The 19,109-nt window shown below is 38.4% G+C and overlaps 1 protein-coding gene across 19 annotated transcripts in view; it reads left to right on the top strand.

The window, feature by feature from the left end:
• WNK1 (WNK lysine deficient protein kinase 1) overlaps positions 1–19,109 on the top strand; it is a 136,210-nt gene that overhangs the window by 63,717 nt on the left and 53,384 nt on the right. For all 19 annotated transcript variants that reach the window (XM_033867230.2, XM_033867235.2, XM_033867231.2 and 16 more), the window contains exons 3-4: positions 5,153–5,373; positions 7,572–7,729. In XM_033867230.2, coding sequence (XP_033723121.1) covers positions 5,153–5,373; positions 7,572–7,729 — 379 coding nt within the window. The remainder of the gene's footprint in view (positions 1–5,152; positions 5,374–7,571; positions 7,730–19,109) is intronic.

Genomic DNA, 19,109 nt, shown 5'->3' on the forward strand with positions numbered 1-19,109 from the left:
CAAGAGGTAAAGTAGAAAGCACTAGACTTAGAGTAGGAGTCTGCTCTCTGCTCTGACTTTGACCAGCTGTGATTTAGGGCAAGTAGATCCCCTTCTCTGGCCCTCAGTTCTCCATGTGTAAAATAAGTGGACTAGCTGATCTCTAGGATTTATAGATGGGCATTTTTTTTTTACTCTGGTAAAAACATATAAAATTTACCATCTTAATCATTTTAAAAAAATTTGTTTTATTTATTCTTATTTTTGGCTGTGTTGGGTCTTTGTTGCTGCGTGCGGGCTTTCTCTAGTTGTAGCGAGTGAGGGCTACTCTTCTTTGCGGTGTGCGGACTTCTCATTGCCGTGGCTTCTCTTGTTGCGGAGCACCAGCTCTAGGCGCGCGGGCTTCAGTAGCTGTGGCACGCAGGCTCAGTAGTTGTGGCACACGGGCTTAGTTGCTCCGCAGCGTGTGGGATCATCCCAGACCAGGGCTCGAACCCGTGTCCCCTGCATTGGCAGGCGGATTCTTAACCACTGTGCCACCAGGGAAGCCCTTTATCATTTTTAAGTGTATAGTTTAGTTAAATATATTCATGTTGCTGTGTAACCAATCTTGAGAATTCTTCATCTTGCAAAACTAAAACCCATTAAACAATTCCCCTTTCTTCCTTTGCACCAGCCTTTGGCAACCACCAACTATTTTCTGTCTCTAAGGATTTATCTGATCAAGGTATTTCATATAAATGGAATATAAAATACATGTTTGTGTTTGGCTACTTTCACTTACCATGTTTTCAAGGTTCATGTTGTAGCACGTATCAGTACTTCATTCCTTTTTATGACTAAATAATATTTCGTGGATATACCACAATTTGTTTATCCACTCACTTATTGATAGACATTTGGGCTGTTTCCACATGAACATTTGTGTACAAGTGCTTATTTGAGTACCTGTTTTCATGCCTTTTAGATACGTATATACCTTTGAGTAGAATTGCTGAGTCATATGGTAATTCTGTGTTTAACTTTTTGAGGAACCACCAAACTGTTTTCCACAATGGCTGAACCATTTTACATTCCCACTAGCAATGAATAAGGGTTCCAATTTTTCCATATTCTTGCCAACACTTGGTTTTTTTGTTTGTTTGTTTTTGGTTTTTTAATAGTCATCTTGCTGGCTGTGACATGGTATCTCATTTGATTTGCATTTCCCTAGAGAGTAATGATGTTGAGCATCTTATCATGTGCATGTTGTACATCTTTGGAGAAATGTCTATTCAACTCTTTGCCCACTTTGTCCATTTTTAAATTGGGTTGTTTGTCTTTTTGTTGAGTTGTAAGAGTTCTTTATATATTCTGTAAGCTAAACCCTTATCAGGTACATGATTTGTAAATATATTTTTCCCATTCTATATATTCTTTTCACTCCTTAATGACGTCATGTGATGCACAAAGTTTTATATTTTGATTAAGTCCAGTTTATCTGTTTTTTTTTCCCTAGTTGCTTGTGCCTTTAGGGTTATATCTAAGAATCCATTGCCAAAACCAAGGCCATGCAGTTTTACTCCTATTTTTTCTTCTAAGAGTTTTATAGGCTTAGCTCTTTTATTTAGATCGTTCCAGTTTTTGAGTTAACATTTGTGTATGTGTGAGGTGTGGGATCCAACTCCATTCTGTTGCATGTGGATATCCAGTTTGTCCCAGCACCATTTGTTGAAGAGACTATTCTTTCCCTGTTGAATGATCTTGACACCCCTGTCAAAAATCATTTAACCATAGATGCGTGGGTTTATTTCTGGACCCTCCATATTATTCCACTGTTCTATGTATCTATCCTTATGCTAGTACCACACTGTTTTAATACTACAAAACCTAGCTTTGTGATATGTTTTGAAATTGGAAAAAGTGAGTTCTCCAATTTTGTTCTTCTTTTTTGATATTGTTTTGGCTATTTGGGGCCCCTTGTAATTCCGTATGAACCTGAGGATTAGCTTTCCATTTCTGCAAAAAGTCTGCTAGAATTTTGATTGCATCTGTAGATATAATCAAATCTATCCATAGATATATCGAATCTGTGGGTCACTGTGGCTAATATTGCCATCTTCACTATATTGTTTTCCAATCCATGAACCCATCTCTCCATTTTATTTAGGTGTCCTTTAATTTCTTTCAACAGTGTTTTCTAGTTTTTGGTGTATAAATCTTTCACTTCCTTGGTTAAATTTATTCCTAAGTATTTTATTCTTTTGGATGTTGTTGCAAATGGAATTGTTTTCTTGCTTTCCTTTTCAGGTTGTTAATTGTTGGGGTGTACAACACAACTCATTTGTGCGTGTTGATCTTGTACGCTGGCAATTTTGCTGAATTCGTTTATTAACTCTACTTGTGTGTGCATGTCTGTATGTATTCTTTAGAATTTTCTATATATAGGATCTTGTTATCTGCAAATAGAGGGAGTTTTACTTCTTCCTTTCCAATTTGGGTACCTTTCTTTTTCTTGCCTAATTAATCTGGCTAGAGTTTCTAGTACAACACTGAAGAGCAGTGGTTATTCTTGTCTTATTCCCAGTCTTAATGGGAAAGCTTTCAGTGTTTCACCACTGTAGTATAGCTGTGGGTTTTTCATAAATGCTCTTTATCATGTTGAATATATTCTCTACTATTCTTAGTTTGAGTATTTTTTTTTTATCATGGGAAGGTGTTGGATTTTGTCTGATGCCTTTTCTGCATGAATTGAAATGATCATGTTGTTTTCCCCTTTGTCCTATTAATGTGATACCTCACTCGTGTAATTGAAACCGTTAAGATATAGAACATTTCCATCATCTCAATACATGCCCTTAAACCTCTTCCTAGGCAGCCCTTTCCAGGCAGCCCTTTCCTCACCCTCCAGAAGTAACTCTGTTTTTATATATATTTTTTAAACCATAAAACCAACTTTCACCGTTAGTTTTCTTTAATTACCTCATATCCCACCCAAGTGAAGCAGAATTTCATTTTTTAATTTATTTTTAAGGTTTTGTATTAGTTTCTGTATTAGCTTTTTGGTTAAACTCCACTTGTGTGTGTGTGTGTGTGTGTGTGTGTGTGTGTGTGTGTGTGTGTGTGTGTGCATTTGAAATATCTTTTTTAGTGGCTGCTTTAGATACTGCATTTATATCTTTAACTTCTCACAACATGCTTGATACTGTACAATTTCATGTAAAATAAAGGAAACTTGCAAAAATATAGGCCCATGTATTTCTAGTACTTATACTTTATGCTATAATTTTCATATGTTACATTTATTGTTTAGATCCTGTAATACAATGTTATAGATTTTCCTTTAAGTAGTCATATGTAACATAAAGATAGTAATAGGAAAATGTAGTCTTTTATATTTACCATCAGTGCTCTTCATTTTTTCCCTGAATATTTCCAGATAAAATAGCGTCAGAACTCAGTTAATCAGAAATCTCTGTCCTGTTCTTTTAACATTAGCTGGCTGCTTGGACTCTGCTACACACACACATATTTCAGAGGTCAGCCAGAGATTTAGGCAGAGTGAATATACAGAATTTGGAGATGCCCTTCTATACCCCCTTTTTTTTTTTTTGCGGTACGCGGGCCTCTCACTGTTACGGCCTCTCTCGTTGCGGAGCACAGGCTCCGGACGCGCAGGCTCAGCGGCCATGGCTCACGGGCCCAGCCGCTCTGCGGCATGTGGGATCTTCCCGGACCGGGGCACGAACCCATGTCCCCTGCATCGGCAGGCGGACTCTCAACCACTGCACCACCAGGGAAGCCCTATACCTCCTTTTTTAAAAAAAATTTATTTATCTTTTGGCTGCATTGGGTCTTCATTGCTGCACATGGGCTTTCTCTAGTTGCAGCGAGCGGGGGGCTACTCTTTGTTGCGGTGCACGGACTTCTCATTGCAGCGGCTTCTTTTGTTTCGGAACACCAGCTCTAGACACTAGGGCTTCAGTAGTTACGGTGCGTGGGCTCAGTAGTTGTGGCTCACGGACTCTAGAGCACAGGCTCAGTAGTTGTGGCGCATGGGCTTAGTTGCTCGCGGCATGTGGGATCTTCCCGGACCAGGGCTTGAACTGTGTCCCCTGCCTTGGCAGGTGGATTCTTAACCACTGCGCCACCAGGGAAGCCCCTGTACCTCCTTTCTGGAATTACACACCACCCCCACCCTCCAGCCCCCCGCCCTGCCTCCTTCACTTTTTAGATCTCTGCTGTCCAACAGAACTTTCTGTGGTGATGGAAATGTTCTGTAATCTGCACCATCCAAAATGGTAGCCACTTGCTACAATGCAGTTGTTGAGCACTTGAAATGTGACTAGTGCAGCTGGGAAATGAAAATTTTTTATTTTAATTAATTCATTTAAATATGAATATTCTTGGGCTTCCCTGGTGGTGCAGTGGTTGAGAGTCTGCCTGCCTATGCAGGGGACACGGGTTCGTGCCCCGGTCTGGGAGGATCCCACATGCCGCGGAGTGGCTGGGCCCGTGAGCCATGGCCGCTGAGCCTGTGCGTCCAGAGCCTGTGCTCCGCAATGGGAGAGGCCCGCATACCGGAAAAAAAAAAAAAGAATATTCTTATTTGTCTAGTGAATATTGTATTGGACAGACTGTCATTGTAGAAAGTTCTGTTGAATAGCATTGTTCTAGACCCTGAGGTAATCTTGAACTCTATCCTCGTATTCATTCCTCAGCCAGTAATGCTCCAGGTTTCAGTCCAGGTTTGAGCGACCCCCACAGACTAGTGCTTTCCCTTTTCCCTCGTGTGTACTCCCTTCCAGTTTATGCCTGATTTTGATTCCTCCAGAGCTTTCGAGTAGTTGTGTGTGTGTGTATTTACTAGAGTTTATAATTATATCTGCATCCAATAAGAGTTGCTTCACCATTACCAGAAGTCGAACTCTGCCTCTTAACTTTTAAATCATTTTAGCAGTGATCTAATTTTAAGGAATTTATTTTTTGTGCTTTGTTATCAGAATTTGCTTGCCAACTACTTATTATCCTATCCCCTTTAACCTTACTAAAAGTAGCACTAACCTAAGCATACTGAATCTTAATATTCTGAACTTGATATTCCCATCTCAGATATGCTAGAATTTAATGGAATTCTTCAAAGTAATAAATGCATATCATTGATAACCTGTTTGGTGTACCTTGCCTTTTCTAGGTACCTGAAAAGGTTTAAGGTGATGAAGATCAAAGTTCTGAGAAGCTGGTGCCGTCAGATTCTTAAAGGACTTCAGTTTCTTCATACTCGAACTCCACCTATTATTCACCGGGATCTTAAGTGTGACAACATCTTTATCACTGGCCCTACAGGCTCAGTCAAGATTGGAGACCTAGGTCTGGCAACCCTGAAGCGGGCTTCTTTTGCCAAGAGTGTGATAGGTATGTTTCAGGTGTACCTTGCAGTCTCACTGGCTTTCTGACATTCCTTTTATTTAGAAACCTGACCTTGTCAGAGCTTTTATTATGTGAAATAAACCTTCAGAAATTCAGAGCTTGAACCCAGGAAGTGATGTGGAGTTCTCTCTTTCTTTGCCTCTAGAATCATCTTGAAGACCATTGTTGTTTTGTAAAGTTATATGAAGAGAAGTAAGGTGAACTTTGCCTACAAAACATTATGTAATAATTGTTAACCTTACTGAGTCATTTCATTGATACTTAGTATCATATACTTACTTATATAACAGATAAAGTATGTTACTTTCCCCATAAAAGAAATTGAATTTATATATAATTTAGTTTCTGAAGAAGTCTGTTGGATAGATGTATATTCAAAAATATCTGCCTATTAAAACTTTATTTTAAAATGTGAAAATATGATGGTTCATTATCAACTTTTTTTTAACTCCTACTCTTCAGAAGATATACCTGAAACAGTTTTCAGCCTCAGTACTATTGACACTTCGGGTTGGCCAGCTCTTTGTTGTAAGGACTGACCTGTTCATTGTAAGATGATTTAGCAGCATCCCTGGTCCTACTCACTGGATGCCAGTAGCATGCCCCCTTGCCCACTTCCCCCCAGTTGTTACAACCAAAAATGTCTCTGGACATTGCTAGATGTCCCCTATAGGGCAAATCATCATTCTTGAGAATCACCGATCTATACAACATTTCTGTCCTTTCAGCCTTTAACTGTTGAGAGTTGTAGCTGGAAAAATAATTTAATGCTGATTATTTTATAAGCTTTCACTTTCTGAGGAGGGTATGACAATTTGAAAACTTGAAATCTTCACAAACACTCTACTCTCCCCAAAGGTGATGACAATAACAACAGCAAGAAAGCCATTCTTTTTTTTTTTTTTTGTGGTACGCGGGCCTCTCACTGTTACGGCCTCTCCCGTTGCGGAGCACAGGCTCCGGACGCGCAGGCTCAGCGGCCATGGCTCACGGGCCCAGCCACTCCGCAGCATGTGGGATCCTCCCGGACCGGGGCACGAACCCGTGTCCCCTGCATCGGCAGGCAGACTCTCAACCACTGCGCCACCAGGGAATCCCAAGCCATTCATTTTTAAGTGGGCTAGAATCCTATGTTTTAGTAAGAAAAACATTGAACACCAGTAATTTGCACATCCTTACAAAATAGTGTTCCTGGGAAGAGTTATTTAAAGATGAATTTCCTTTTTGCCCTCCTTATAGGAAACAGTTCTTTGATTGTCTTTGGCATCTTAATCTCTGTCCCAAGAGGGTTTTTTCTTATTTCTTTTTTTGTTTAAACCATAGTGTGCAAGCCTGTTCTTAGAAATGTCCTATAATTTGAGGTATTCGGGCTTAATTTCTTTGGAAACATTGGAAACCTGGTGTGTGGAATCATACACTCACTCTATGCTCATAATTCAGTCTGAGAACTCAAGTGCAGACCGAATTATTTGTGTGTGTGTCTATAGGATGTGCCTCACTACACTTCTTACATCTGCAGTAGGTTTGTGTACTGCAGGGGGGGGTGGTAAGTGTGTGAAGAAAAGGGCTCTGGTGAGTGGCCTTTATAGACAATTACAGTTTATTTTACCGTTTTAAAAATGTATTGAATATCTGTTTTTTACTGAAAAGCCGCCTTAAAAGTGAAACTGATCAGATGGAATGTTAATGGCAAGAGACTAGCTATTATATGAATGTTAACCTTACAGCTACCATACAGTAGGGGGCAGACAAGGATTTTGATCTTTTTTAACCCATCATCCTGTCTTACAGGTAGATGGCATTATATCTGCTTTATTCCTCAGTAGTCTCTTACCTTTTCCTTCCGTTTGTTTTCAATATATCAGTTTATCTTTTATGCAAGGCTCTATTTTGACATTGTATAACACTAATCCATTTGAAACAGTAAATAAATAGACACTTGATCCTACGCCAGCTTTTATAAAGGAGTTGTAGTGTAAGATCTATAACATATTTGATGGAACAGACTAAGACGATTTCTTTCCTCTCCCCCCACCACCTACCTACCTTTCTTTCTTTTTCCTCCCTCACCTCTTACCCACTTCCACTTTCTTCTCTCTCACAGGTCAACCCCTCTGCTGTTGCCCTCCCCATGAATCGCAGCTTCTCCTCACACTGAGTCTGAATCATTCTTTTAATTTAAGGTACCCCAGAGTTCATGGCCCCTGAGATGTATGAAGAGAAATATGATGAATCCGTTGACGTTTATGCTTTTGGGATGTGCATGCTTGAGATGGCCACATCTGAATACCCTTACTCCGAGTGCCAAAATGCTGCACAGATCTACCGTCGAGTGACCAGTGTAAGTCTTGTCCTAACTGACTGGTGATCTTAGGCTAAGAAGCTGTATAACATCAAACCGTGCAAAAGGGAACAACACTAGAAAGCATCACATGGAGTTCACCGCTCATCTGTGTCTCGTGTCTCCTCTTCTTATAAGGACTGGTCAGATTGAGCTGTGGCCACCCAGCTCCGGGTTGACCTCATTCTAACTAATTATACCTGCAGCGATCCTATTTCCAAATAAGGTCACATTCTGAGAAACTGAGGATCAGAATTTTAACATATCTTTTGTGGGGGGGGCGGGCGGGGGACGCAGTTCAACCCGTAACAGTTCATGGGTTCATCCAACAAATATTTAAGTCTCTATTATGTTCCAGACTTCTTTCTAGATCCTCTATTATGTTCCAGACTTCTTCTTTCATGGGTTCATCCAACAAATATTTAAGTCTCTATTATGTTCCAGACTTCTTTCTAGATCCTAGGTATTGAATATTATAGTTAAGTAAAACACAAACCTGTCTCTCAAGAGCTTATTACTAGGCAAAGGAGAACAAACAAGTAAACCAGACAGTTACCATAGTGTATAAAAGCAGTTATTCTAGGGATAGGTATGTAACAGAAGCACATAAAGTAGTGCCTAATTGAGTTTGGACAGGTTAGGAAAATTATGTAAATAAATAGGGAAAGACTAAGAGTTGCATGTGAAAAATCTTTGTATGTCTACAGTTTGAAAACAGGAAAAAGAAGAGACAAGGGATAAGGGAGGAAAGTGAAAGTTTAGACTATACTTGAGCACTGGGGGAACCATTGCAGCCGCTATAAGACTTGGTAGGTGTCGTAGGAATTCCCTGGCGGTCCAGTGGTTAGGACTTCGTGCCTTCACTGCCAAGGGCCTGAGTTCAATCCCTGGTCGGGGAGCTAAGATCCCACAGGCCACGAGGTGCAGCCCCCGCCCCCTGTCCCCCCCAAAAAAAAGACTTGGTAGGTGTCATAAGATCAGACTTAAATTTTTAAAAGAGTTTTCTGGCTGCAGAGTGGAGGATGGATTTATGAGGAAACACTAAAAAGCTGAAAACCCAGTTAAGTGGCTATTGCACTAATCTGAAGGAATAACCGATAGACTGAAATAAGGAGTTAAAGTAGAGATGGCCAAAGTGGATGGACAAGAGATTGATTTTCTTTATGAATTTGAATTCAATTAAGCTAACGTGTTCTTTTCCACCTAATATTTATGAAAACAATAATAATGTGAAAATACCCTTTGTAAATACATATCTTCTTAAGGAGATCAAACTGAATATTAAACCTGATTAAGAGGTTAAATACATTAAATTTTAGGACTATAAAATATACAGTTTGTACGTAAAATGGTTTGTGTAATTTATTTACTAACTTACTGTCTATAACTTCTTCACTCCATCACACTCTAAACCAGGGATTAGCAAACTATGATCCATGGGCCAAATCCAGCCTCCTACCCATTTTTGTACAGCCATGAGCTAAGAATTCTTTTCACATTCCTAAATGGTTGAGGGGGAAACCAAAAGAAGAATAATATGTGATGACCTATGAAAATTATATGAAATTCAAATTTCAGTGTCCATGAAGAAAGTAATGACACAGCCACTTATTTGTTTCTGTATTATCTATGTCTGTTTTCACATATTACAGTGGCAGAGTTGAGTAATTGCAACAGGCTCTGTGGTTCAAAAATCCTAAATTATGTACTGTTTGGCTCTTAACGGAGAATGTTGCTGACTCCGATTCTAAACACATGACACCAGAAAGAGAAAAACAAATATCGTATATTAACACATATATGTGGAACCTAGAAAAATGGCACAGATGAACCGGTTTGCAGGACAGAAATAGAGACACAGATGTAGAGAGCAAACGTATGGACACCAAGGGGGGAAAGTGGCAGGGTGGGGTGGGATGAATTGGGAGATTGGGATTGACATATATACACTAATATGTATAAAATGGACAACTAATAAGAACCTGCTGTATAAAAAAATAAATAAATTTCAAAAATTCAAGAAAAAATCAAACACATGACACCAGAACTTCTTAAAAAATTCTCCTCTGAAGAGTACTGTAACTAATTTCTAATCTGCAAAAGTGGTGATAATGTTCTACTAGAATGCTATTAGCCTCTGTACTTGGAGTAGGCAGGAGAATCTCAGTGTGAGCAAGTAGTTACTTAAATTATTAGCTCTGATAATTTGTGGGCAGTCTTTTCTCTCTGTTAAGAGTAGAACTATCACTTTAATTCTGTGGCGAAAACATAACAGGTTTTAATGTAACACCCATTTTTCACTGGCCATATTTATTCTTTCTATTGCCTAAGAATAAATAGCATCTTAAACCCAGTACTACTGCTTGAGGTGATCATTCTGGATTTTAAACACAAAGACTTATTAACAAATATCTTTTATTTACCTTCCAGCAGTACTGAATGTTTTGATAGTGAATAGACCAGAAGAATGAAGTATCCATCAGATAGCCATATATTTAAACATTCTCTACTGTCTCTCAGCCACCAGCCTTCTTGTGGGTCTTGCAATATTTCTACTTTGAAACTTGGTAGATTTTGTTGTGAACCATCAGACAGTGCTTTGCTGTTAGAGACACTGCCTAGGCATTACCGGGTTGTCTAGTGATAGGTGTCTCTAATTAATCTTGTGAATTCAATTCCTGACTATTTCTCTAAACAAATAAAGGTTTTTACTTAAAATATCTCGAGGGATCATGGAATTTTAGTTTCTTTATGTAAAATGAAGTCTAAAAAATAACTCTGCTATTTAAAGAAATAAAGTTATAAATTATATGGTAGGACTGTTTTTTTTTTGGCTGTACGCGGGCCTCTCACTGTTGTGGCCTCTCCCGTTGCGGAGCACAGGCTCCGGACACGCAGGCCCAGCGGCCACGGGTCACGGGACCAGCCGCTTCGCGGCATGTGGGATCTTCCCGGACCGGGTCACGGACCCACGTCCCCTGCATCAGCAGGCGAACTCTCAACCACTGTGCCACCAGGGAAGCCCTGTTTTGTTTTTTAATGCAGAATTTATGGGTGACCTGTATTAAATTTTACCTTGTTTTATACCTTACCCACCAAATATGTTTAACTGGTTAAATATAATGACTGTATAGGATGAGTAGGTGAAAAATAGTGTAAACCCTATTGATTAAATCTACTCACCGGAGGCTCAGGGCTAAAAGCAGTGTTCTTTGGCTTCAGACTGTCAGACACAGCACTGCCATAAAATCAGATAAAAGTTTATATAAGCAATAATTTGATAAAAGTAAAGAAAACAAATTAATTTGATTTTTAAGATAATGCATTTGAGATACTGTCTAATCAACAAATGAATCTTTATTTGCAAACACAAACTCCAGCTCACTTGAGAAGAAAATCCCCTTCTCAAATGAAAAAAGTGTTTGGCGTTAGTTTAATAGACCCTAGAAAGACCAATATCACTGTTTCCATAGTCTTAGTGTAGTATTTACCCTTTTTTCAGTTTGTCAATGGGTTGTGTTTTTTTTCTTTTTTAAGATAAAATTCACATACCATGAAATTCTCCATTTAAATCATTTGAAGGTGTAAAATTCAGTGGGTTTTAGTGTATTCACAGTGTTCTGCAGTCGACACCACTAATGCCACTCCATCACCCCAAAAAAGAAACCGCACACCTGTTAGCAGTCACTCCACATTCCTCTTCCACCCAGCCCCTGGCAAGCACTAATCTACTCTCTGTCTTTATGGATTTGATTTGCCTGTTGTGGACATTTCATACGAATAGAATCATAAAATATGTGGCCTTTTGTGTTACACTTTGTTTCTGTGTTATGCTTTGATTTAGCGTAACCATTTTTAAGGTTTATCCATGTTTTAGCATGAATCAGTACTTCAGTCCTTTTTGTAGCTGAATAATATTGCATTGTATGAATGTAGCACATTTTTAATGTTCAACAGGTTTTATTTCTTTCTATTTCTGTAGTTTCTTCCTCCTTTTCTCATTGTTTAAACTGTTTGAACCTATAGCCACCCTCACCTCTGGAGAGGAATTGGGAACAGGAAGGATGAAATATACAGTGTTTTAAAAGGTATTGTCCTAGAGCCCGACTTATTAAATCTTTGTTTATAGTTTTGTGTTTGTAGCATAGCATATGGCACATTGTAGGCACTCAGTGATACTTTGAAGAATAAATGATTCAATTAAAGGAATCCCAGATATAGTCAAGTTAGACACTATGTCAATTTGGGACAGTTGAGTTTACCCTGCAAAATAAGGTCACCTTAGAAATACTAAAATTATCCTACTAACGTGGAATTGAATAGTAGCAAGTAGAAACTGATACAGTTTATATATGTACATATACAATATATTTTTGTAGAATGGGAAAAGCTGTTTGGTACAACTAGAGCAGAAAACAATAACTTTAATAGAGTCAAAATTCCAGGACTAGAAAGGCATTTGAAAAAGTCATCTATTCACATGCTCTTCCATCAGTTCTCAAATCACTATTGAGATCTTTGCTGTGCAAAGTGCAGTCCCCACAACCAGCAGAATTGGCATCCTAGGACACTTGTTATTATAAAAATGTAAAACTTTGGCCGCGTCCCAGACGGATTGAGTCAAAACCAGCATTTTACAAGATCCAAAGATGATTTGTGTGTACATTAAAGTTTGAGAAGTGTGAGCTACAACAGTGATCACCTCAGGTCCCTTCCAGTTCTGTATACCTTATTTTTGGTTAAATTAAAAAAAAAAAGGCTAAATATTGTATATCAAGCATTATTTGAATAAATTTTTGTTCCATTGTTCATGGAACCTTTTTACTAGCAACCAAGTTGACTTAGAAATCTAACCCTATTTAATTGCATTTTTTTCTGCCTATTCAAGAGTTGCTTTTTAAAAACGCAAAATAGTAAGTCAAGCCGTGGAAAAGCTGGAATAAAAAGCTTGAGGAGTTAAGTCAGTTGGAACTTTTGGAACCCTTGGTCTCTGAGGATACTGCAGGCATTTACTTGTTCTTTGTTTTTCCTCTCAGCTGTGAAAACTGAGCTCTGTATTATCTACAGTCCGTTATTCTGTACTTCAGTTATTATATTTCTTATCTGGGAAACTCTGTCTTGGTTTCACTAACCTCCATTCCCATCTTCTGGCTTCCAGTGAAGAATAAAAAGGGCTATGTCCTTTTTTAATTTTCTGAAGTTTTTCTCATGTTTTGGGTGCTGAGATAAATGTGTGGGGAGTTTACCTTGATTATACAATGATTTATATGATTGTATAAGCATTAGTGGTGACTCTATTGAAATACACCTTGAAGTATTGTACTTTCCCTTAAGTTTGCTTTGGGTGTAAATTGAACTAATTTTTTAAAGGATATGTCAGCATTGGTCTGCCTAACGATTGCACATTTATTAAGGAAACATGTTTGGTTATCCATCGAGAGATCATCAAACTCCCTAGTGCAGACTGCCCCCTGCCACTCCAGATTCCTGGTTTCCATCCCAGATCTACTATGCTCCGCCTGTTTACCAATAGTAGTCAGTGAACTGCCCCCTCCTAAACTCACAAGGCCTCCTATGGGTTTGGCACTATCTTAGAAATGGGATACAAAGAAGAGTGTTTAACAGCCTAGGATTACTTCTTCAGGTTTGAAGATCACAGAACTCTAGTCAGTTGAATCATAAACTCTAGTTCTCAGTTTCTTTTCAATTTATTTTAACGATTATTCACTTACTTAACAGCCATTAGTTAGGTGTCTTCTGTGTGCCAGGTTGAGGATACAGCAGTGAACAAGATATACGCTTCAGTGTTCTTTCACCTTCTTGTAGGGAAGGTAAACATTGAAGTAGTAAATATAATAAAGCACGTGGATTTTATAGACATAATGAGGTACAGGGTTTTGATCTCATTGAGAGAGTCAGAGACAGTATTCCTGAGAAAGTTGGTTTAAATTGAGAGCTTTATTGGCCTGTGTCAGGGATGCTAAGGCAGATCTGTATGAAGGAATGAGCCAGTAACCCCGGTCATCTGGAGCTCTTTACCAGAAATATTTCTAGGGTTTTTTTTTTTTTTTTGGCTGTGTTGGGTCTTCGTTGGTGCACATGGGCTTTCTCTAGTTGTGGCGAGCAGGGGTTACTGTTTGCTGCGCTGTGCGGGCTTCTCATTGTGGTGGCTTCTTTTATTGCAGAGCATGGGCTTTAGTAGTTCCAGTGTGCAGGCTCTAGGGAGCGTGGGCTTCAGTAGTTGTGGTGCGCAGGCTCAGGAGCCGTGGCACATGGGCTTAGTTGCTCCACGGCATGTGGGATCTTCCCGGACCAGGGATCAAATCCGTGTCCCCTGCATTGTCAGGCGGATTCTTAACCACTGCGCCACCAGGGAAGTCCTAGGATTCTTGAAGAAAGTCATGCCAATATTGTTGCCCCTTCAGTATTTCCATCATACTCAACCTCTGTCTTATTAATATACTATAATGATAATTATATTGATATTAACTGTTGTCCCCCCCCCCCCATGAGAACTGAGCGTCTCAAGGACAGGGGTTTTTTTCCTCTGTAGACCAGTTCACTACTACATGTCTGGCCTTGCAGTGGTACAGCTGCCATGTAAATAGCAGATGATAGCAGTGTAAATATTAACACATATACATCCTATGTCTCAGACATCGCATTAAACACTTTGCATTATTATGTAATTTAATTCTTCCAACAAACCTCATTGGGGGTGGTTTACTACTACTGTTGTCTACACTTTAAAATAAAAATCTGAAGCCCAGGATGGCTAGCCCATGATTACATATCTAGAAAATAACAGAGTTATTCTGTTATTCTGATTCCAGGTCCCCTGCTCATGTCAAAATTCTGTACTGAATTCATAAATGTCTAGTACAGTGTCAGTCTGTGACCTGAGGGCATTTAAACCTGTCTGTGTAAGTGCCAATGTGAAGGGGTAAATGGGTAATGTACCGGCTTAATAACTATATTCTATGGTGCACTGATAAAGAACTGTTGTGTGTCATTGTTCTGCACATGCATTTCATTCAGGTCTCAGAGAGGCCTTTCCTGCCCATCCATCTAAAACAGTCTTAGGTGTGCACACACTTTACTTCTATCCCCTATGGTTTTATTTTTCTTCATGGCTTTTATCACAGCCTAACAGTGTTTATCTAAAGCCCCAATTAGAATATAAATTCTGTGGGTTGTGGGGGTTTTATTTGAGTTGTTCTTGGCTGTTTTCCTAGTGCTTAGAGCCTGGCAGGTAATAGGCACTCAGTCAGTGTTTGCGAGATGAATACACGAATACAGAACTATAGGGAGTGAGACACAATGTTGCCTGTGGAGGAAATGGGCTCTGGAGTTGGGTCTGCTTGAGTTCAGATCCCAGCAATGTCATTTCCTAGCTGAAACCTTGGGCAAGTTAATTAACTTCTCTGAGCCTAAGCTGGTAATGAGGATTAAATGAGAAAAGTGCCTAAATCAGTTAGCAGTCAGTACTTATTAGGCATTGCCATTATTACCATTAACATCATTATGACATGCTTAGTAGTGAAATAAGTTGTCTCTTGTTCTATTCTTTTACCTAGCAACATTCAACAAATAGCAGTGTTTAAAATGTGTTTAATGAACTTAAAATAAAGCCAAGTTTTAAATGAGTGAAAATGAGCTCACATTTATTTATCATCTTGCTTCTTGCCAATCACCTTGCAAAGTGCTTTACATATACTATCTTATTTTAATCTTTTGTATTTTGATAAGTAGATAATACCTTCATTTTACAGGTGGGAAGACAGATTCAGAGGTTAAGCATTTTGCCCAAGGACATGAAGGAGAAATACTAATAGTAGGGTCAGAAATCAAGCATCTCTAACATAACACTAATACAAACCTTAAAATGTTTTCCTTTTCCTGTTTCTGTTTTGTAAACTTTTTTCCCTAGATTTCAAGGGAAAAGAAATTTAGGGTACGTGGGTAGCATAAGTCTAAGATTGGTGTCACAGGTTTGAGCCCCTGTTTAACAGGGTTCATGATCCCTGTTCAAAAGAGAAAAACTTATCTTGAAGTTTTCTGCCATTGGCAATGAAAAGATCCAAATAAGAGTAGTAATGTACTTAGCACAATTTTTGTCTGCTATTAAAAGAATAGAAACTATGGTAAGCAGTGGCATCAGTTTTTTATGTGGAGGATAGTGCATTTGAGATTGGAGCAGTACACAAGCTTTCATGTATCCAGAGAGTAATGAGCCTTGGGGAGTCATGAGGTCAGCTAATTTCCTTGGATAGAGCTAGTTGGATTTGGTAGGGAGTTTGAAGAGGCTTGTTTTCCAATGGGATCATAAGGTATGTTCAAATTCCTGTAAACTAATGGTTCATACCAGTAAGAATCTGGCTGAATCCAGCCTCATAACAACCAAGTTAGAAATAATGGGGATTTTTAATTACTTTGTTTGTGTAATTTGACTTTGTCACTGATTCCATTAGCCTTTGGATTGCAAGGTTTGAACATTCTGTCTGGGAAAAACAGAATCAAAGCAGTTGGGGTGAAATTCCTTTTGGCTTTTATATAACAGATTGCATTTCACCCTACTTTTTTTACAGAAACAAGTGAAGCTGATTCCTAATTATAGATAGGGTTTGAAAAGTTGGGAAAAACTTCGTATTTTTTTCTTTAGCAGTTGGATTTTTTGTGTGTGTGTGATATCCCAGAGATCTAAATCCACTGGAATTAGTTGAAATGATTCCTTTATAAATTTTATTCCTACTTCCATCCAACAAATTTAAATTATACACATAAGAGAAAACTTGGTGTATCATAGGGTGTATCTTAGGAACATTTTGCATGATTTTCAAAGTCATTCTATTACTGTCCTGTGATTTGATTAATATTAAAGGGTCTTAATCAGACCATTAATCTTAAACCAAACAGTTGGGTATCATTCCCAACATTTTCGGTGCTAAAAAACAATTGTGAAATCCCTATTTCAGAATTTCACAGAAAAGCTAGTTTTACTTATCCCAACTGAATGTTGATCTATAATTCACACAGCATTAGACTACAGAATAAAAACTGATAGGATATAGAGAGATGGTTTCTGCTGTGCTTAAGTAAATTATAATAGTATTGAGTTTCTTGGTATCTTGTAAATAAATTATATGCCAGAAGATTCATACAGATACTTTGTAGTTGCCACCTTCTCTCTATGTGTGATTTGAGGTATACCTTGAAAGAAGGGTAGGACTCAGTTGACTGAAAAAGGGAGCAGTAGAAAGAATATTCTTGTGAAAATGTGCATTAAGTATTCAGTGAAAAAGTAACTAATTTGGCTGGACTTATTTGGGGGGGATAGGAGCAGAGAAGTAGGTAGAAGTTGACTTGTGAGGGCTTCTCACCCCAGATTAAGGAAATTAAAAGCACTATAATGTGGGCTAGAAGTAACACTGAACTAGACATTGTTGAATCTGGATTCTAGTTTTTGCTTTACCATTGACTAGGCCCTTACCCACTAGAATATAGGCTCTATTTGTTGTATTCTAGGTGCTGAAGGTAATGCAGTAAATCTAGTAGGTGTCTTATACATACTAGACTAGACTGGACATGACACCTCGTAGATGCCAGTGAATTAATGAATTAATTCCATCTTTGACATGGCATTAATCTCTTTGATCTACAGTTTTCTCATTTGAACAAGTTGGGACTCTAACTCAGATTCTTTCTAGATCTGTGATCCTGTGGTCATCTTGTAGGTGTGGAGAACTGTTAACCATATTTGAGTAATGTGTTGTGAGTTAAATGATGTCAGATGATTGGAAATGGTTAAATGTCAGATGATTAGATGAAGCCAGATGATTGAGCTGGCCACAATGTAAAATACAAATTGGAGAGAATAGAAACAGTGAGACCCATCTTAAATTGGTCTAAGTTTAAAGAGGTGAGGTGTTGATAATCTGGATTTTGGTGGTCACAGTTGTTATGCAGAAGAAGCAATGATTTTGAGAAGTAACAAGCCAGTAAAAATCTCATTTTGTCCAACCAGAGATCTTTGGCTTTTGGAGGGGCAGTAGGAGTACTAGCAGCAGAACTATATATGAGCTGTTTTAAACATTTCTCATTGTTTAAAGAGCTCCTAGAGAATAATAGTACTTAAATATTGTGGGAGAAGAAGCATCCAAGAAGACTAAGGTTTCTATTCTGGAAATAATGATACCATTGAAAGAAATGGAGGAAATCCAGAGAAAGGCACTGACTTGAAGAGAAGGAAGAAGTAGAGTTTAGACATATAAACTGTTAATATGTATGTGAATGGTATTTTTATTGTATACATTGAAAACTTTTCTTTTGATATATAAAAAAAGGCTCATCTTCATAGATCTAGATATTTGTGCCTACATTATACCACTGTCCAAAAAAAGCTACCTCATTTTTGGTTTTGTTTGTTGCACAGTAAAGTTTAAAAACCTACTCATGTGTTTATGTCTGATGAACCTCTGAAGCAGGGAGCGTGGTGCCCGTTTTCTGGCTCTTCTGTTTTCATTTAGCTTAGCATAGTCCTAAGCAGCTTTGGTCAGACACTTAAGTCAGAGGCATTGGTGGACCGCATTGCTGTATTTATGAGCAATAGCTGGCATCCTACACTGCCTACTTAGTGTACTTTGTAGTGACAAATTGTGTTGAGCAAGAGATCTGTGGCAACTACTTTGAGACAGCTTGTTAGAAATAATAGTCATTTCTAGCCTTTAGAGTAGAAATAATCCTACCAAATAACTTCTAAGCCCTTATCCTCCTGTTACTGAGTAATTAAAGCCTTAGTACCCACTGTCTTGATGGGGATTCAGGCTTACCAAATTACAAGGGATAGCACTTTGTTATGTTATCCATTATAATATTGCAGTGAACAGTGCTTTTTCTACCATCTTTGTTAATGGCATGAAGAAAAACCTTTCCTTAATCACGAAAATCAAAGTAGTAGTCATTTGGCTCCATGAGATCTTCCTGGCAAATAGAAATGTCTTTAGGTAGATCTTCATATTGAGGCTTTTAATAATAGGAGGGAACGGAGAAGGATAAATTCTTACCACTTCTGGGTGATAAGAAGCTGTTCACAGCTATTTAATTTTTTTTTAACGTACCATGAGACAGTGGTAAGGCAGTTTACCTTAATGTCACCACTTTTTAAATTAGGTTAACAAGAACTATTATGCTCACTTTTCAAGTGAGTTTAAGGAATATGGCCCAGGTCACACAAACTTGGTGCATGAGAGGTTGAACTAGGAACTCATTCCCAGTATTGGGATTTCCTTGTCCAGTGTTTTTTTGGCTGTATATTCTTAGTTTACATTTTGGTCATTGAATTCGTTCCCCATTTTCTTTTAAAGCATAGTTTCAACATGAT

This window comes from Tursiops truncatus, chromosome 11 (genome assembly GCF_011762595.2).
Source record: "Tursiops truncatus isolate mTurTru1 chromosome 11, mTurTru1.mat.Y, whole genome shotgun sequence".
NCBI lineage: Eukaryota > Metazoa > Chordata > Mammalia > Artiodactyla > Delphinidae > Tursiops > Tursiops truncatus.